At 37.5% G+C, this 21,510-nt stretch overlaps 2 protein-coding genes and 1 pseudogene across 3 annotated transcripts; all 3 read right to left on the reverse strand.

The window, feature by feature from the left end:
* Positions 1-320: 320 nt before the first annotated feature.
* LOC126802781 (L-type lectin-domain containing receptor kinase S.4) lies at positions 321-2,827 on the reverse strand. Its single transcript, XM_050530486.1, has one exon. It carries the CDS (start codon positions 2,596-2,598, stop codon positions 508-510), a length of 2,091 nt encoding a protein of 696 aa, XP_050386443.1. The 5' UTR covers positions 2,599-2,827; the 3' UTR covers positions 321-507.
* A 1,884-nt stretch (positions 2,828-4,711) lies between these two features.
* LOC126802785 (chromatin-remodeling ATPase INO80-like) lies at positions 4,712-5,948 on the reverse strand (annotated as a pseudogene).
* A 12,385-nt stretch (positions 5,949-18,333) lies between these two features.
* LOC126802782 (ribulose bisphosphate carboxylase/oxygenase activase, chloroplastic) lies at positions 18,334-21,296 on the reverse strand. 2 transcript variants are annotated; one of them, XM_050530487.1, is made up of 7 exons: positions 21,131-21,296; positions 20,368-20,693; positions 20,121-20,226; positions 19,911-19,996; positions 19,157-19,629; positions 18,735-19,016; positions 18,334-18,616 (listed from the first exon to the last, which is right to left on the reverse strand). In XM_050530487.1, exons 1-7 carry the CDS (start codon positions 21,173-21,175, stop codon positions 18,501-18,503), a joined length of 1,434 nt encoding a protein of 477 aa, XP_050386444.1. In that variant the 5' UTR covers positions 21,176-21,296; the 3' UTR covers positions 18,334-18,500. The 2 variants fall into 2 exon arrangements, with proteins under 2 accessions (XP_050386444.1, XP_050386445.1); XM_050530488.1 differs by having other exon boundaries at positions 18,718-19,016.
* Positions 21,297-21,510: the final 214 nt, after the last annotated feature.

The following is a 21,510-nucleotide window of genomic DNA, read 5'->3' on the forward strand; positions in this document are numbered from 1 at the left end:
GCTGTTTGTTTTATGGGCCAGGTCTTGTTTTCTCACTCTTATTTTTTGTGGAATTGGTCGGATTCCGATCCTCATAGTTGAAGACCCTCTTTTAAATTCTAGGTTTTCGACAATTCTTCCGTTAGGGTATGCAAATTGATACCTTGGACCCAATTCGGTTGATGGAGTTTGCATTTTCATTATTAGATGTCCGTTTGTTTTGGATTTTTTTAGACTTTGGTTTTGTTAATAAGCGTGTTTTTTTTGTAGTCGTGAAAGGGCTTATGCCCAATAAAGTCAATTCATTCCCCTAAAAAAAATCATTCATCAACCCCAAAATGTACATTACAGATGAAGAAGCAGCAGCTTTCTATAAAGATTAGAGGAACATCATGTAACAGATAATTTACAACCCCCAAAGGGGTGGGACAATGATCAATATTACATCAATCTAGGATAGCTCTATAATGACTCAACAAGAAATATTGATCCATAAAAGAAAGAAAAAAAAAACAGAGAAATTTGACACTATCTTGGGCAGTTACCACCAGCTTTACCAGGTTCTGAGGGAGGTGATGAGCTTGAACCAGCTTCAAAATCTACGTCCCCTTCATCACACGACCAAGTACTTGCCTTATCAAAATATGATGATGGAGGATACGAAAAGGAATGCACATAATCCTCAAACTCACCACCAGTACTACCATTACCGCCGCCTTTTGAACTTTCATAAGCCCCCGGAGATGACACTGCGTCCGGCAGCGCCACCTCGCCTTCCAAGTACCTCACTACCTGCCTCATTATTGGCCTTGCCTCGGGCACATTGTTGGAACACATTATGCCTAACTTGAGCACCACAGCCACCTCATACTCATCAAACTCACCCTCCAATTTAGGATCCACAACATCAAGAATGGAACCAGCTCTCCACTTATCCCAAACCCAATCGACCAAAATGAGCTCCTCAGGCAGCGCTTTCGGCTCAATGGGCCTTCTCCCACACACCACCTCAAGCAAAAGAGCACCAAGAGCAAACACATCAGAACTTGGAGTTGGTTTACCAGTTCTGGTGAGCTCAGGTGCAAGGTACCCCAATGTGCCAACCACTCTAGTAGTTGTTGGGTTTGAACCATGCTCATACAGCTTCGCAAGGCCAAAGTCACCAAGCCTCCCATTCATCTCAGCATCAAGCAACACATTCCCAGCCTTAATATCTCTATGAATCACAGTTTGCTCCCACCCTTCATGCAGGTACAACAGCCCTGAAGCCACACCCTTGACAATCTTAAACCTCTGCTCCCAGCTCAAAATCGCTCTGGGATTCTCAAACAAGTACTTGTCCAAGCTCCCATTAGGCATGAAGTCATACACAAGCAGCAAATCTCCTCTTCTTCTACACCACCCCAACAACTGAACCAAATTCCTATGGCGAAGCCTGCCAATACTCGCAATCTCAGACACAAACTCTTGCAAACCCTGCCTCGAATCATGAGATATACGCTTCACCGCAACTTGTGTATCCGAATTCGGCAAAGTCCCTTTGTAGACTTTCCCAAATCCACCAAAACCGATCACCTCTTTTTCCCTAAAATGCCTTGTGGCCTTCTTCAGCTCCCTGTATGGAAACCTATGAGGACCAATATCAAGCTCCCAAGCTTCAATCACATCACGGTTCTTGATCTTCCTAACCATATAGAAACCCAAAACACCACAACCAAACACAAACACCAAAGCAGCAGCAACTGAAAAACCAATTATCAGAACTTTGTGCGACTTTTTTGGCTTCGGAAACTTGGGCAGAGTCTCCAAATACAGAGACTGTGCATCTCCATTCATCTTGAAACTCCATCCCAATATATAGTGAGAACTAGCCAACAACCCAGTTGAAGCTGAGAACCCAACATACATATAATCCTGAAAAATCGGAGACAGATCTACATCGAGCGTCAAGATCGAAGTACTAGGTTGTACAGAAGTAGGTGAAAGCTTAACAGTCACTTGGTTCTTGTCTGCATCATAACTCACCCAAGCTTGGATCACATCCCCACTTTTCAGATTGAGGTCTTTCTTCGTCGAGTTCCGACCACCGTAATACGCAGCTGCAGTGGAAGCATTAGAAGCCAAGCTGTTTATGTCGATCCCAACATGGTTGTCATTAATATCACCGAACTCAAAGTCTCGAACTGTGTCGAACTCAACTGCGAAGATGTGGTTGGAGAAGTTTCCGACGACTGTGGAGTTGAGAATCCCGAGGTACTGGCTGGGAAGAGATCCCGGTAGCTCTTTGGACGGTGAGATGACGAAGGCGAGGCCGTGGCCGCCGAGTTTTGGGTACTCCGGGTGAATAGATAAGGCAAAAGCAGTTGAGAAGGAGAAGGCTTTACGAGTTGTGGAGCTGCGGAATCTGACTGGGGAGGAGTAGAAGGCGTGGCCGAGGACACGGAGAGTCTGGTTTGTGAGCTTCAACATTCCGTTGGGTTCAATCTCTGCGACGCCGTTAAGGGTCATGTTGCTGCTGCCGCCGTGAAAGCCGTTGTAGATGAGCTCGAGGTCGTCGGAGGTTGAAGGGTTTGTGAGGAAGAGGAGCAGAAGCCAGTAAAGGATGAATCTTTGAGCCATAATGGAGGAGACAGGAGATGGGGTGGCGTTGGTTTGTGAAGAAAGTGAGAGAATGGTGGTGGGTTTGGATTGAAATGGTTGTGTTCTTTGTTGTTCCACTTATTCTTTTTGGTGCTTTGGTTTTGGTTGGTGGAAGAGAGAAGATCAGAGAAGGTTGTGGGCTTGTGGCAGAGGGAATATCTGGTATTTGATTGAGGATTATGATTGAAGGCATTAACTACTGTACTGCTGGGTACAAGAGTAGTGAGGGCCTGAGGGGCAGAGTGTGAGGTAACCTCCAACCACTAGTTTTGGTTTTTTCTCTGAAGTCACAGACTCACAATGACTCACCAGAACATTTCATTTTCACACATGTTTTGTCTGTGCTAAATCAGAAAGGTGCTATTGTTATTGGCACACCCTAAATTACTAATAACACACTTCTATTAATTTTTTTTACTTTATTTTGATTCCATTTGCTAATCACTTAAACTACCTTTGCATTTGTCTGGGAAGACCCATCACCTTCATTCAGTCCACTATCTTCTCTCGAATATGTTCTCCTTTTATCTCTTTATCGCTCTCTGCCGATCGAAGTGAATCCAAGAACCAAAGTGAGACAGAAAAACAAAAATGTGTTCTTCAGAAAGTGACTGCAAGCCTTTGGGGTTTCTACTCGGCCTCCCCTTTGCTTTTCTCTCCCTCCTCCTCTCCGTCGTCTGCATAATCATCTCGATCGTCGGATTAATGCTGACTTGCATCTGCCCCTACTGATTGTGTGTGACTGTGATAGTGGAGTTGGTCAAGGCCCCAATTCACATCTCAAATCCCTTGTCAATCCTCATGGTTATGCAGATATCTTGGCTTTATATTCTTTGAGTATTTATTTTGTATGTCGATGAGGCTTTGAGCTTTTGAATCAGTAATTGGAAAAGATGGAAGAAAGAAATGGGTAGAAGTAGATTTATAGTATTTTTTGGTGTTGAGATTTGACGTTCTGGTGTTGAAGAAGATTGGAGAAAGTTTTGGTAGATGATGAGATCGACAATATTTGTGCTGGAATGAGAAAAACCTAAGCTAGACTTCAAAGAGAAATACCCAGACGACCAGACTCAATGAAGATGGATGAAGAGAGGTGAAAGCCAGGCAGAACTGAAAAAGGGCATGAATTAATGATGGTGTGTGAATAAAACTACTTCTTTTAGTCTGGGATTTGGGGATGATGGGAGAAAGGAAAGATAGGAAAAGAAAACAAATGAAAAGGGCAATTTACGTTATTTGCAAATGAGATTAAAATAAAGTAATAAAATATTAATATGACTGTATTATTAGTAATTTGAGGTGTGTCAATAACACCACCCAATCAGGAGATGCATAACTCCTTGTTCAGAAAATATTAACTGGTAAATCTAAATTCTGTATCATCTGAACCTTCTCTCCAGTCATAATTGCCTCTTAGATACAGGCTTCCAGCCCTATAGAACTATAGGAGGGTATATATTTTCTGCTCACCCTAGCTCCTGGTTTATACTTTATAGTACACAAAGAAGTGTGGACATTATTCCGAAAATATAACATTCATTGATACAATGCATTGGTAAACTCACGCATAGATGGTTAAGATTTGAAGCCTATTAGTTTACGGAGCGGTCATGTATACAAAATTTTCAAAGATTCAGATGCATGCGTTTTGTGTAACGCTTGTAAGTCATTGGTCACAAGCTTATTATGTCAAACAGAACACGTTTACGCGATTACATCAAGAACTTCATTTCTATATTTACTATCCACCTTTCATAATGTTACCGCCGCTCTGTTGCTCTATGTTTGTCATAATATCTCGACATTTATAAGAGACCACCTTAATATTATTTACATATGAATGATTTGCAATGCATCCCATGCAATGATACAATAAGCTTTAGGGGGTGTATTCAACTCTGATTTTAAATGATTCTGATTGATTTATTATAATCAATGGATTCTGAAAATCCATAGATTATTTCAACTCCACATAGATTCTCAGTCAGATTTCATTGTATTGTATTTATCAGATTTGTGTCGATTTGCTTGGATATCACAAATGCATGTATGATTTTTATATTAATATTAAATAATAAAATAGAGAACATGGAGAATTAATAAGTTGGTTTTCTTTTTTAACAAATTACAAAATAATAATGTCTTTTACAAAGTAATAAAAATATAAAAACAACCAAATATTACATAGTGAAAATTGCAAAGACAATCAGAAAAGTACATCAAGAGGCTACATACTCATCCATTCCGACCTCATTGTCATCATAGTCTTCATGATCCCTCTCATTCGCATTGTCCTCATTATTTTCATTCTCATTTCCTTCAATATCATTGTTATCTTCTTGACTTTCATTATCACCATTATGTGGTCTATCTTCCCACATAGCTTCAGCAATATTAAGTCTCCAAGCATTAGCCTCTGCTCTTTGTTGTAGTTGACTTTGAGAAAGTAGTTCAAGATTCTCGTCTTCCATATCAAGTTCTTCATCATCTTCTACTTCATGAGGAAATTCATCGGAACGACATTCTTTACGAAGAAAGTTGTGAAGACCGGCACAAGCTAACACCAACTCTGCTTGTGTTTGAAATGGGAATGGAGGTGCGGTTTTGAAAATTGTGAACCGTGATTTAAATATACCGAAAATCCTCTCAACCACATTCCTTAATGATGCGTGACGAAGATTAAACAACTCACTTGCATTTCGGGGATGTCGACCTTGACCACCAAAGTCTTTGAGATGATATCGAACACCTCGTAATGGAGCTAAAAATTGACGTCGATTAGCAAACCCACAATCTACAAGAAAATATTTTCCTAGTAATATACAACATATTTGTTAGCATAAGGATAACATATACTCACAAGATTTTCGAAAAAAATGACAAAAGAAATATCAAACATGATTATTTATATAACAATGAATTACCTTGAGGAACCTCAAGTCCATTTCTCCTTGATAAAGCATCATTTAACAACTTTGAATCATGCGCCGACCCTTCCCATCCGCTTAGCACATATATGAACTCCAAATCAAAGTTGCATGCTGCCAGTACATTTTGAGATTGAATTCCATGGCGGTTACGGTAGCTACTAACTTCACGACCTTTTACCATGGCTGGAATTTGAGTGCCATCAATCGCGCCAATACAATCCTTAAACAATAAAATAAATTATTAGTAAAACTTTTACATAAATTACAAAATAAGAAAAAAAATTAAGCAAACAAAGTATTTCATTTAACATACTTTAGATATTTGTGTACATTAAAGTAAGGCCAAAATCGTGTGCTTCCCCTTATTTTAGATGGCACTACAAATCACGGTTTGATCATCATACGTGGTGCTATAGTGTTCAAGGCCTTCAAAGTTTTGTTGAAGTTTTGACTAGTTGTAAAATGTGAGCGATAAAATTGTCTGGGAAAAATCATATAATCAGTTGCATTTATATATCAGCAAAAGAGTAACATTCCAGGCATAAAATCAAACCTTTATGCACAAGTCCTAACATTTCCTGGAACCATATAACTGAATGTCTGAATTGCATCAATTTTGCAGTCAACTTAAGGCAAAAGATTGACATTGAAGGTAGAAAATCAAATCAAAACAGCTCTGGCTAATAACACCTTTAAGTTTATCAGGTTTGCAGATTGAAAAAGAAAACTACAGTAACTAATTAGAGTCGGAAGTTTCTCCATTGTGCTGCTCTAGATACTGAGGCTCATTGCTATTAGCAATGCTCCTCATCTTTGAGTCACCAGTAAACATATCATGGCGTCCTAAAACAACAAGATCCAGAAGCTTTCCTTGCATTATAAATCGGATTTGGGTGAATCAAACACCCTTTTTCATAAGTTTTGAATCAAACAACTGGGATGAGTTTGAATCAAACAGCTGTACCCTATTTACGAAACGTATATCCCTTTAACTTATATCCCTCCTAGAACTTATATCCCTTTAAACACCGAAGCTCGGCCTTCTCGAAACAAAACCAAATCACTAAGCTGACAGCAAAACAAGTCCCATTCTATATATGAAGATCAAAACCTAAATAAGTCCAGACAGGCCAAAACACACATAACCCAATGCCTAGGACCACAACAAGTCTTAAGACATTTGATCAAACAAAAGCTAATCAATAAAAGCAATCACCAATCACATTAACAATAAGCTTAATCAAACAACGAATAACTACCTGATTCCCTCACAAAAAAAGTTTCAATATTTACGATCCCTCTCCCAAATTTGAGCTATAATCCACGCAAAATCGAAACCCTGCAACACAACAAAGGCTTCAATCAGACCCAAAATAGAAGCAGAAAGCACAAATCAACAACAAAATCAAACAAAACGAATACCTGGGCACAAAGGAAAGGAATAAAGGTGAGAGCTTTGGACCCAAATGTTGAATTTGGGGGGTGTTGGGAATTGGGTAAGATCGAAAACGCGGGATTAGGTCAAAGACAGAAATGGGTGAAATTTTAATTAACGTGAAGCGATAGGAATTGACCAAGAAGATGAAGAAGGTTGACGTTGGTTTCTTGTTGGGAGAATAATGGACGAGAGAGAGAGAGAGAGAGAGAGAGAGAGATACGAACTTCTCAAAGCTTCGTTTGGGTTTAATGTAATTTATGTCCTAATCTGGACAGGTCCCTCCCCAAAAATTCAATAGAGGGATTGATCGATTATAAGGGATGGATCTATAAGGGATGGATCTATACAGACTTGATCTAAAATGGTCTGGAAAGCTAACAAGATTCGATAACAAAGATCAATAGAACATTGATGACCCTAATTTGATACATACCTTTTGAACAGCTGAGAGATTCCAATGCAAGTCAGTTCGTGTTCTTCCCCATTCACACAGAGAGAGAGAGAGAGAGAGAGAGAGAGAGAGAGAGAAATCAGACCACTTAGGGGGTGATTTCTGATAGGGTTTGGTATTTATACCAAGCCCTTTAGAATCCCTTAAAATCAATCCTCTCATAAATCATTCAAAATCGGTGGAGTTTCGAATACCACCCGGTTTCGTATGATTTTTATAAATCATAATTGAATACTTCAAGATTTGAAAGGAATTTTTAAAATCGTGATTGAATACCTGCCGATTTTAAAGGATTCTTGAAATACAACACAATCCCACAGACTCTTGATTGAATACACCCCCCCTTAGTATAAAAAAAAATGAGACAATAAGCTACACCAAGACAATGTACACAACCACGCCCTAGAATAATGTGTGTGTATATCAGGCACATGATTGTGCACTAATTGTTTCTCTTCTTTTTTGTGGCCATTCACGATCTTCTTGAACTCTTGAGTCTTGATCATACCTAGTGAATTGCTGGTAAGATTTGTCGTTGTCGAACTATTGGACAGAAAATGTTATTTGCTCACTTGCTCTGGTCCACTCTAAATTAAATAAATCGAACACGTTAGAAACAAGAACAAAATAATTTGAACCAAGCACGTTTTGATTCGCATAAAGACTAATTTTGAAGTGTTTGACTTTATGATGAAGCATTATCCATCTCGAATGATATTCAATGCACCTGGCTTAGTTTATGTTATCACTAATCAATGCGCATGAAAACTTTTAATTACTATGCAGCCATTTATTTCAATGAAAAGTTGTTGTTTATTTTTTATTTATTTATTTTAAAAAATCTTGGATGAAGATGGATTAGAATTTTGGGTTAAGATCATAAGATGACTAGACTGGATTTTCAAAATTTTCTTTATTAGCAAACTAAGATTGGACGACGGGAACTTGGTGTGCGTGTTCTGGGAAACAACCAACCCTTTACATGCATCGGGACGACGAGATCAGAAGACTTTAGGTGGCGGTGGCGGCGAGGTGGAGATGCGGTGGTGCGACACCAAATTCCAATATCACGTCGGTATGGTCATGATACTGTACTTTGTTTGGGCCTGGATCGGGTCCTTCTTTGGGGCTGATTGGGTTCTATGTGGGATGGAGGCATGGAGCCTACTCGGTCTTAATTATCCCTTTTCTAGTAATCTAAGGGCTTTCCCATCGAATCTAGTGCTCTACGGCAAAAGGATACCTGCTACGATTAATATTAGCTGATGAACTTCTCTTATTTCAATCTGGGTACTATTTTGTTGTACTCTAATGAAGGTCTATAGGCGACTGATAGTAGGAGTTTAATATGAGTTTAACATGATGCTTGGTTTATATGGTTTTATATGTGCGCATTTACAATGAAGACAACTTGTAATGTCTGCTTGAATTAATTTTCTCTTAAAAAGAATCTCATTCTAGGTTATCATTTCAAAGAAAATATTATGCAACTATATATATGTAACTTATAAATATTTTTTGTTCGTAAAGGATTTTACTGACTGAGACCAACGACGCGCATCTCCTCTGTCAGTGGCTCAGTTCATACATTATGTACATTCAAATAATTACAACCCTAGAAAAGAATTGCTTGTCGAAAAAAAAAAACGCTAGAAAAGAATTACAACGACAGAATTGAACTGCCAAATTCGCCAAATGAAGTTGGTCATGAATTGCGGAACCATATCATAATATTCAAAACAGACTAACCATATTTTAAAACAACTTTAGTTTAGAATCAAGATTAACTGAAAGCGAATTGTAAACACTCGAGTACTGCTGCTCCTCCTCATAAAGTTGGCGGCGCCGAGCCTGAATCTTCTTTTTCCTCGCCAGTTTCCTCTTGGCTCTCCTGATCTTTGCTGCAGGAGACTCATTGAAAACCAAGCAGCCTATCGCAATATCCCTGACTTTCTTGACTGCTTTTGATCCCTTTGCCAGTGACATACTGCCATCAAGCGGTTGATGATACAAGATGATAGCTGCCCAGTGAATAATGCAGCTGCAAATTACACAGGCATGTTGACTGCTAATAGTTGAAGAAACTCTTTGGCTCTGCGAATAACAACGGGTTCCTTCGTGGTTGTTGACAGCAATCTGATGAATTTGTTTGTGTCATCCAATATATACGTAAATCCAAACTTTTCGCCACAAATCGAGTAAAAGGGTTTGGCAAAGATGGTCGGTGCGTAATCTATACTAGGAGATGGGTGGTTTATATAGTAGATGACCAATCCAGACTGCAGGGGAATCATTATCTGACTAGGGTAGAATTACCAATCCTTATCCTAAAAGGGTTACAATGCCGACCACACTTAGAATGCAATGCCAACTATGTATTTATTTTTTTTGAAATGAAAGGCAACCGAATAAAATTGTTTGCTCTTCTAAATTTGTTTTTTGCTTGCTTGTTTGTTTATCATTACATTCTTTGTTCACCATACATGTAGAAATTGCACTACTAGCAAAAAAAGTTTTCACACTGATTTTACTCGCACTGACTACTATAAATCAATAACAAAAATTAATTTATACAATTAACCGTGTGAGATAAATTAATGTAGGCTCACCATATTATATAATTTACATCAACCACCAAACTCACTGTTTATAAAAATACACACAAATTTTCGTGTGTTATATCTATATTATGGTCACTATTGTCAGTGCATGATATAACACACATTTCTCCGTGTGTAATGAAAACAAGAGCTATAGATATCAGTGTGAATGCTAACACAATTATCATGGTAATTTTGTGTAAACCTCGCATACACGCTTTTGTGTGCATATAATGAAATAGTTGAACACAAATTAAAGTGTCTACTTCATTCTACACAAACGTTCGTGTTAATTAATTATGCAAATGCTACTGTAAACTGTATGAATTGGAATCTATCTGAATATATTTCTAACTTGTAAGAATAAACTATTATGTAGTTGAACTTCTTATGAATTTTTTTCTTATCTCCTTTTGTTTTGAGAGAATCTTTCCTTTTTTTTATCTCTTGAATAATGGACTCTCCTCTCCGAGTCTTTGATCTTCAATGACACACCTGTCTTCAGATCTCAATCTGGTTTCCTCTTTCAAGAGTCCAAACAACAACCTCGGGGATTTGTCGTATGGATATATAAGTTGGGTATTTTTTTTTCTATGTTCTTCCTTTCTCAATTTCATTAAAGTACTACTGGATAGTGATGCATGTACTTTGGATTGTTCAAGATTGGTGAGTTCATGAACCACACCAGATCTGTTTACAATAGCATATTTGCCCCTTCAGTATGAAAAGTGCTCTCCGATCCTCTTCCCTCTAATTTTTATCTCTTTCACAAATCGTCGTCTGGAGCCGTCTTGTCCATGTCTTCAAGCCCGAGATCTTCCAATTCTTGAATCAGTACACAGGTCTGCAGTTTTTGAGTTCATAGGTGAATTTTTTTTAAAAAAATCTTTACTAATTGTTTTTTTGTTGGATTAGTTACTGAAATGAAGAGTTAAATCTCTTGAGAGAGGAAACAAAGATTCATTGCTGAATGAAGAGTTGAAATCTCATCAAATGAAGAATTTATATGCAAATGATTGGTAATTATGGCAATGCTTGATATATGGAGATAACTGCAGCTTATATTCCAATTTTCAAATATGGACGAAGATGTGTTTTGGTGAAAGTAATTCAAATGGGTCAAATGTATTTAATTCATGACAAACCAACAATTTAAATGTAAATACATTTGCATAATCAAAAATAATTGGAAATAAAATTTATGAATTGCAAATAGAATTATGTGTGGACTAGAAAGTTATTTCACACTGTCTAAAATTTCATAAATTAATCATGATTGTGGATATTCTCTGGGGTCTACACCAACAATCCACACATGCATTATAATCTGTGTGAGAAGAGCATTAGCCCCCTCTCCAAAGTACACCGATAGACATTTTTTATGCGCACTGTAGCTAATAGATTTTCTACACTTATATCCGTGTGAAATACCTTCTATTTTCACTGATTAAAATCAATGTGAGAGCCTTTTTTTACTAGTAGTGTTGATTCGGGATAATTTTCATGCTCGCATAATTTAGAATATAAAAGAGAAAATCACCACTCACAAAAAAAAAGATGGAAGAAAATAATCAACTATCGTGAATCGTGATAAATTCCAAACACAATCCATGAAAATCGATCAGATAAAAACGTACGTCGTAAAGAAGACAGACTAATGAACAAATCGGCAGCCATGGAACTCTATCCATTGGTTAAGCAAACATGCATGTCAGTGGCAGAAGTGCAGAACTACTTGGGGTTCATCCTGGTGGTGATCCACGATGTTTTCATTAGGCCCGGGTGGTCGGTCTATAAGGTAGCTCAGTGAGTTGTTGTGAAAAGTTAATCAATGTTATACGTGTATCCAAAGTGGGGATGTTTTTTTGGTATTTTAAAATGATAAATCACTTTATTAACTTCTCGATCACATTTTAACATCTCTACTGTTCAACATTTAGATTCTAATATGTACATCACTTATGTAAAATTTCAACAAAAATGGAGGTATTTAAGGCATTTAAAATTAAAATTTAAACTTATAAGCATGATTATTTTAAATTTGACAGATTTTTTGCATTCATTATTTTCATGAAATTTGATACTTTAACGATTACTATTTCAATAGAGATGTCAATGGTTGTGTTGGGTTGGGAACAGTGATGTCGAAAGTTGGTTAACAACATGAATGAAACTCCTGACTATGGCAGGTGTGAATACTAATTGGTGACTATGGGCTTGATTTCTAGGCCTCGATCTTAGATGGGCATGCCGGGGTTCATCATGTGTGGAGCTTGGTGTCTTGGGCTTGCAGTAATTGTGGCCCTGGCTGGCTTGGGTCTTTATGGCCCAATGTCAAGCCGAACTAGTAAAGGAGAAGGACTAAGTTAGGTAGGTTAATTTGGTTAGTGTTTGAAGTGTTTCATAGCTGGTAACAGATTCCTACGATGGGGGTGTCGGGTTCATCATGTTTGGAGCCTGGTGTCTTGGGCTTTTAGTAGTTGTGGCCTTGACTGGTTTGGGTTTATGGCCATGTGTCCGCTCGAACTAGTAAAGGAGAAGCAAGGACTAAGTTAGATTAGTTGATTTGATCAGTAAATGCAGTGATCCGCAGCTGGTAACTGAATCTTGCTTCTAAATGTCTCTCTTCGATCTTTGATGGGTGTGCGGGGTTCCATGGTTGGAGCTTGGTATTTTGGGCTTTCAGTAGCTGTGGGCTTGACTTGCTTGGGTCTCTATAGCCTAATGTCTAGTAAAGGAGAATAGGTAGTGTTTGCAGTACGTGTTTCACACTTTTACTTATTACGCAACCATTTATTTCAATGAAAAGTATTAGTTTATTTTATTTTATTCAATTTTAATTATTGGATGACGAAAGGTTAGAGTTCGTAGATTTTACACCAAATATCATTTTTATGATTTCTCTTTTGTAAGTGGAAGGTTGAAGTTCGACGGATAACAAACTGGTTGTTCTTATTGAGTTTGTAATTTGATGCTAGAATACAAAAAGATCTTACTGCAAAATTGAAAAAACGTTCATCTAGGTATGAAACTATGAATTTCGGTTGAAAATCTTTATTGCGGTGAATTACATGTGTTTTATTATTTTTAATTGTTAAATATGTTTGAGAGTACGTGGTACGTCATCATACATATGTCACCAATAATGCAGAATAATCAGTATTATTGTGAAGTCTACTACTGTGACCTGACGGCCACCTCAATTCCTCAATTAGTCAATTAATCAAAATGTTCTTGACTCGTTTCTCCTAAGGTACTCGTTTCCTGATGGTACATACAAGAATACTATATTGGGAGATGATACATATAACATACCTAGTTACTTACATATATCAAGTGTCTCTCGACTTGATACGTTTGCTAATGATTCAGTGCTTAAACTAATTCAATTCTGGATGCCATCCATAATGGTTTGGAGAAAAAATTAGCTAAATCACACGTTTTTTGTGAATACCTGAAATGAAATTGATATATTACAGCCAAATTAAGTGGTGCACTTTAATTGAAAATATATCAGAATATGTCTATACGACTACATTCGTATGTTTGAACTAAATAGAAAATAGAAAAACTCCAATAGGAAAAATATTAAGGATAGTACATGAAGTATTGCCCATTGAGTATTAAGATTACTCAACTTTCAATACTATCAAAATGGTGCACGAACTCACGAATCTGACTTAACTTAGATACATTGTCGTTAACTCTTGTTTACGGAGTATGCCAGATGAAGGGTAGAAATGTATTTCCCGCACTCTTAACTCATCATTTCATCTCCTCCACCATCTATTGTCGCTGCTCGGACCAAGTTAAGCCTCAAGCCCCCGACCATCTCCTCCGACACACGACCCAAGATATCTTTGAAATTTTGGCCTCACCCACAGTTTCTATACCAACCACGTCTGCTTGTTTCTTCTCCATCTTCATCACAAGGTTGTCGTCTCACCAACGTTGACTCAGTGACTCCCCTCGCCTCAGCCTCTCTAGTTTTTCTTCATGTCCTCGTGGAGATCAAGTAGAATCCTACTCTATGTCTTCGATTTGGTTTGATGATCTTACTTTGTAATCTTTGATCTATCTCTTCACTTTATATTGTTGTGTTTTTTTTTTTGCTTTATAGATTGGGAATGTGGAGTAGGATAGGAAGAGATACAAATATATAGTAAAATTGGAAGTAAATAAGGATGTTGTCTATAATGATATACGAATTGGAATTGGATGATTGGGTAAGCTACTGATTGGTAGGAATGACTAGTATGGAGGTGTGATCATCCATATGCTGATATGTGCTTTGGAAGCTCGAAGAATCCCTTCAATATTGTATGTGGGTAATAGACTTGTAGCGGTGGTAGTGCAGGTCTGTAATTCCTCCCCTCTTATTATTCTTCCATGCTTCTCAAGTCCATCGATGACATTTCTTAGGATTGGATTACAACAACAGTTACCAAAATATGTGGGAGGCTCTTATTGGATGCTACCGAATTCCCAAGGACCCAAGATAGTTTATACTCTCGCCGAGAATTGAATTGGTGATCTTCCTTAATCTTCCAAACTAACCAAAACATAGAAACGATCTTGTACTTTTTTTTCCGCAATCATTAGTGAGGATACGAGCTTGCCTTTCAAAATATGACATAAAATATAGATACTAACGGAGAAGATAACCGAATATGTTGATAATGCATATAGTTTTCAACTTCATGTACTATTGTGATAGTTTCAAAAGTTAAGTACCCTTAATTATCAGTGAGCAATATTTCATATATTGTTATTAAAATTTTGCCAAAATTTCTCCAGTTCTATCCATCATCTCCACGTAGGGTTTTCCCACGTCAACATGACTTCTCTTTGATATTGGGTGGACTTTATATATACGTAAATGCCTAGCTTATAATTAGTATCGATCACTTCAAAAAGCATGATTAGGCTTAATTTGAGTGAGTCTTTATCTAGGGCAGGTCTATGTCCATCCACAGGCGCTGGATACAGTGTTCTTGTTCTAGCCTAGCTCAACATATACATGCATACACATTTGCACTTACATTTATCTTGAATGTAATAAAGTGGTTGACGCTTTAGCGAGTTATAAATAAAATCTCTTAGAAAAACAAAAATGAAATCAAAGAAAGGGGACCGAACCTCTTTTCTTGTCCTACGATATTGTCTAATTTGGAAAATCACGTATTTTATATCACGCGTACACTAAACCTCATCTGTATATAACATTCTCTAACATATGAACTATTTTTTTAATTGTGAGAAATGAATAAATTCATTAATTGAGGGACAAACCTAATTATGTAGCTTGCAAAACGCTAGGGCAATAAAGTATAAAAATAGAAAGAATGGGTCTCCAACTCAATTAAACTAGAAAATGTGATAAAAAAACTGATGACTCACTAATGTATGGGTGGAACCCGGCCTACATCTAAAATCTTAAAATGCAACAATAACTAGTACTACTACACTCATCCCCAATACATGATAACAATGACGTCAGCATCGCTGTCAGTCAGCATGAATTAATTTAGGGGTGTTAATCGGTTTGAATGGTTCAGTTTATAGGTGATACCGAACACCAAACCGTTTTATTTATTCGGTTTAATTCGGTTTGGTTTTTCACTTTTTTTAAAAAAAAACCAATTGTGTTCGGTTTGGTTCGGTTTGGTTTTTCTCTGGTTTATATCGGTTTTTCTTTCGGTTATTTTGTAAAGAAAATCTGAGTTTCTTTCCTTGTCTACCTACTTGATTCTTAACGAAATAAAAAGAACATGCGGACAGATTTGCAAAATTCTATTTACAAGATATAGTTACTTCACAAATGCATACAATTGCAAAAAGTCACTAAACAAGTTATACCACATTAGTAGGCATGTTGTCGTTCCAATATCTAAAATTCAAAATATTAAATTTTGACCGTCAGATGTGATCAGCATATTTAAATAAGGATATGGTAAAAAATTCATCTAATGTTGATAATATTTAGGTCTCGATCGATGTGGTCAACATTAACTTAATTTCATCTAATTAAGTGAATTTGTTCTTACCCCCTCCTTCTTGACTAGTTTTGGTGGATTTTTTCATGCACACACTCTCACATATATGTGATGTAGCAGCTCGTGTAAAATGTTCAAAAATTTTACGTTCTAGGGATAAGGCTACCCATAGGGGATAATAAGCGTATAAAGGGTTGACCGCCTCGATCGGGACACAAACGTTATCGAAAATATGTGATTTTTTTACCATAACCATATTTCACAATACGTAACGCATCATGCGGACATATTTGCAAAATTCTATTTATAATATATAGTTGTTTCACAAATGCATACATTTGTAAAAAGCCACTAAACAAGTTGTACCACATTAGTAGGCATGTTGTGGTTCCAATGTCTAAAATTCAAAATATTAAATTTTGACCGTCAGATGTGATCAGCATATTTAAATAAGGATATGGTAAAAAATTCATCTAATGTTGATAATATTTGGGTCTCGATCGATGTGGTCAACATTAACTTAATTTCATCTAATTAAGTGAATTTGTTCTTACCCCCTCCTTCTTGACTAGTTTTGGTGGATTTTTTCATGCACACACTCTCACATATATGTGATGTAGCAGCTAGTGTAAAATTTTCGAAAATTTTACGTTCTATGGATAAGGCCACCCATAGGTGATAATAAGCGTAAAAAGGGTTGACCGCCTCGATCGGGACACAAACGTTATCGAAAATATGTGATTTTTTTACCATAACCATATTTCACTATACGTAATGCATCATGCGGACATATTTGCAAAATTCTATTTATAAGATATAGTTGCTTCACAACTGCATACATTTGCAATAAGACCACTAAACAAGTTATACCACATTAGTAGACATGTTGTGGTTCCAATATCTAAAATTCAAATTATGAAATTTCGACCGTCGGATGTGATCAGCATATATAAATACAGATATGGTAAAAAATTCACCGAATTTTGATAAAGTTTGGGTCTCGATCGATGTGGTCAACATTAACTTAATTTCATCTAATTAAGTGAATTTGTTCTTACCCCCTCCTTCTTGACTAGTTTTGGTGGATTTTTTCATGCACACACTCTCACATATATGTGATGTAGCAGCTCGTGTAAAATTTTCAAAAGTTTTACGTTCCAGGGATAAGGCTACCTATAGGGGATAATAAGCGTAAAAAGGGTTGACCGCCTCGATCGGGACACAAACGTTATCGAAAATATGTGATTTTTTTACTATAACCATATTTCACTATACGTAACGCATCATGCGGACAAATTTGCAAAATTCTATTTATAAGATATAGTTGCTTCACAACAGCATACATTTGCAAAAAGACCACTAAACAAGTTATACCACATTAGTAGACATGTTGTGGTTCCAATATCTAAAATTCAAATTATGAAATTTCGACCGTCAGATGTGATCAGCATATATAAATACAGATATGGTAAAAAATTCATCGAATTTTGATAAAGTTTGGGTCTCGATCGATAACATATTTAATTATGTATATTAAAAATATCTATAAATAATATAATTTTTTTATAATATATATATATTCGGTTTTTCGGTTCGGTTTCGGTTTCCAAACGTCCCAAACCAAAACCACACCAAATTTTTCGGTTTGGTGCGGTTTTTTTGCGGTTTGGTGCGGTTTTTTTTTTCTTCGGTTTTTTTCGGTTATGGTTCGGTTTTTTTTCGGTTTTCGGTTTTCAATTAACACCCCTAAATTAATTCATCGTCTATGTTTTTTACTATTTTACTACTTGCTTATCATACATTACGTACGTATGTATATACGTACTCGATCGGACACATCCATTTCTCTTCAGAATCAAGTAAATCTATTTTGAATATGCATGATGTGCGCCTTATTGGATACTGATATATAACATGTACCACCTAAGACACAAAAAAAAAAACCACAAATCATGCATGCCTATAATTCTAAAACTAGAAACAATGCCTTCCTCACTTGTCCGATACTGTCTTATCAGGCCATTTGCTATTTCTACTTATGCCAGAGTTGCTAAAAAAAGTCACTTAAGGTTATATCTGTTCTTGAGCACAACTTGAAGTATGTGCGGAATTCAATGTCTGGAGCAAAGACAATAAGCAATTAGTGTCGTGGGAACCGATTTTAGAGAAAGAGAAAACACTAGGCCTGCATTTGGACTCCCATTTTAGATACTGCTGGGCAAAAGTGCAAGACAGATGAGGGACAAAAGTCACCAAACTATTGAAATTGGAGGGTAGAGAAGGAGGAAATCACCTTGATATACTGGATAGTGTGCACATTACTACACAATTTAGAGTTTAGAAGATGCCAATCCAAGAAAAGGAAGATACAACAACAATATTGTTTATAAACATCCTTAGAACACAAAAGGCATTTTCAATTCTCTCCTTCCATCAAATTACCGAAAAAAAAAGGACTAAAAAAAATTAAAATGTGTACAAGCAGCTTCCATCATCACTCCTAGCAGTTGGATCAAAGTTTTTTGCTGTTGGATCAGTACAACCTTCAGGAACCGGAACTTGCACTTGCTGTGCTGCTTTCCCTGCACCAAAACAATCACACAGCCTCTGTAAAACATTTTCGGAATCGAGTAGATTCATTAATATGAACTTCTAGCTCTTTAGATCAAAGGCATATGCAAACCTCTGAAAGGACCTAACCGTAGAAAGTTCCTCTATCAATGGCATCAGCGTTAGCATCACCAAGAGCAGCCTCGCTCAAGTACTGGTCGGCCAATTGGACTCTCTTTACATTCTCTTGCTCTTGCACAAGCATGTTTCCGTACTCAAGGAGCTTCTCAATTGTCATCTTGGGCTGCTCGAAAGTCGGGGGTCCATCCTTTGAGTTCACAAGCTTCTTCCCAATGCTGTCCACACCAATACCAGCGATCCACTTCCTCACTTCATCATCGTAAACTCTAGCCCTAAGGGCACCAAAGAAATCTGCAAAACCATGGCGCATGATCAAATATCCAACACAAGTATACATGTAACAATCACAGTGTGATCCTTCACCTACTAATGGAGCATGGTGTGACAACGTAACATGTTCAACAACTTGGTCAAGAAAGTCAGAAACTTACCGATGGATTGGCCGGGGAAAGTGTCAACTAGCTTGACAACATCGGAGTCGGCAATATTGTCAGCTTTGAAGATACCAATGCAGACACCAATACGGTCTTCCCTTGTGGGAGCCCAGTAGAACTTCTCCATACGCCCGTCACGGATGAGAGGAGCATACAATGTTGAGAAATCGTTACCAGTGACGATGATTGGGACACGTTCGTTGTCCTCCTTGTTGTACATGCCGGGGAGCTGGACATTGGTTGGGTTATCAGCAATATTCATGAGGGTGGCGTTAACCATCTGGTTGTTGACTGTGTATTGGGTGGTTCCACCCATACGACCAGCTCCTGCATCAAGATCGTTGATGAAGAGACAACACATTTTTCCCTTCCTGATGATATCGGATGCCTCACGGTACCTTTGCCTGATCAACTTTGCGGGTTCTCCGGCGTTTCCACTTTCCAATTCTCCGGCACTCATCATGATAGGGCTGAAAGTATCAACAAGAGCTAGATTTAGCTATTAAGAAACAGAATATTACCAGCATATAGAAACTAGTTAAATAGAATTGACATAGGCGGAATTCTCTTGCAAGTCTATTATGCTATTAATTAATTTATTAGTTTAACTTACTTTACTAACAATCTTTATTGATAGTCTAGTAACATAATACATCTATGTCGATCATATACTATCTCAAGCGCGCAGCTAATCAAAGTTTCTATATATCTTTATATATAGCAACAATGAAAAGCAAGAAATTAAACTCACGTGATTCCCATCTTAGCAAACACAAGCTCACACTGGAAAGATTTACCCTGACCCTTGCCTCCCCAAATACCAAGGATAAGGGGAATCTGCATGTAAACAAATTGATGATGTGAGCATATATATATATATATATGCTTCAAGTTAATTATCACCGACCCATATAGATACAGTTGTAGAACAATTCTGAGTACTATTGAGTATGATATAGACCTTGATGTTAGGCAAGCTCATGAAGTTCTTAGTGATGTGAACAACAAGCTTGTCCATGAAAGCAGGAGCAATGTAGAAACCATCCTTCATGTTGTCCATGTTGTACCTGAAACAAGGCATCATGCATATGTAAACACTGATCAGCTGTTTTGCTCAAACTGATCGAGTAAATAATGTTGCCGCGGATTCGTAGCACTAGTGGCCGGTTAATCAGTACGGAAATCAAGTAATTAACTTCTTTACTTACGTGCGAAGTCCAGTGCTAACGTAGTCATAAGAACTCATGATGGCCAAGTGAGTTCCGTCGCCCATGGGAGCTTGGAAGAGGGAATCGACCATACCCTTTCCTCTGGTGATGTCTTGTTGGTCATCGGAGATGTCATAGGCAAGGCCTTTCCATTTGTCCTTGTTGGTCTGAGTTTCTTCATCGATCTCTTGAGCCTCGGCTACAATCTTGAAGCTCCCGGATGAGATCTTGGAGCTGAGGAACCTTGAGTTCACTTTCTTCAAACTGCTTCCCATAAAGCTTGAGCTGGGAACTGAACCACTGCCGCTAGAGCCATTTAAGCTCAGCTGATTTAATTCAAACAAGTAAAACCAAACTTGAGAATTTGATAATTAACCTCCGAAACGTCATATATATTCCCATGTCTAATTCTTTCCTCTATTAATTCAATACAGAGTAATGTTACGTTCCTTGCGATTTACGTAATTAAAGCATGTGGTATTACGAAATCGTGAATTTAAACCTTGAACTCAAAAAAGAGTGAACTGTATATAATCACTAGCTGGTTGGTAATAATATAATTATGTTCACTAGCGACAAGATAACATCCAAGATCATTTTACCATATATGTCCAAGACATGCACGATATTAGATTATTCATATATTGTTGGATTAAGTGTGAATTACTATATACTTAACATGTTAAACATTTCAATCAGATATCTTAATGAAAGTAAAGAAGTGAAGGCATGTATGAAAAAAAGAGCCGGAAAGACGTGATACCAGGGCTCTGTTGACAGCGCCGACGGTGGAGACAGCGGTGGCCATTATAGGAGGAGGATTGGAAAGGGTTCTGATGAACTGAGGACCAGAGATGGAGCTAATCAGTTGCCTGCAAGCAGAAAGCAGAGAGTGTGTCTTTGATGAGGAACTGGGTTTGAACTTATAGTCGTTAAGTTAGAGCTAGTGTACAGAAATTCACATCCTGAGGATTAGCTTACTCGGTTGCTCACCACCATAGAATAAAGATTGGCTTGCTTCCACGTGGCAAACGGAGAGTGCCTGCCAACTGATCAATCTCCATAAGTTGGTTGTTTGAGGCTTTGAGGTTAGGTTTCAAGGGCTTTTCTTCTCCACCAGAAATTAGGGTAAGTTAATTAGTA

The sequence above is a fragment of the Argentina anserina genome, chromosome 7 (genome assembly GCF_933775445.1).
Source record: "Argentina anserina chromosome 7, drPotAnse1.1, whole genome shotgun sequence".
Lineage (NCBI taxonomy): Eukaryota > Viridiplantae > Streptophyta > Magnoliopsida > Rosales > Rosaceae > Argentina > Argentina anserina.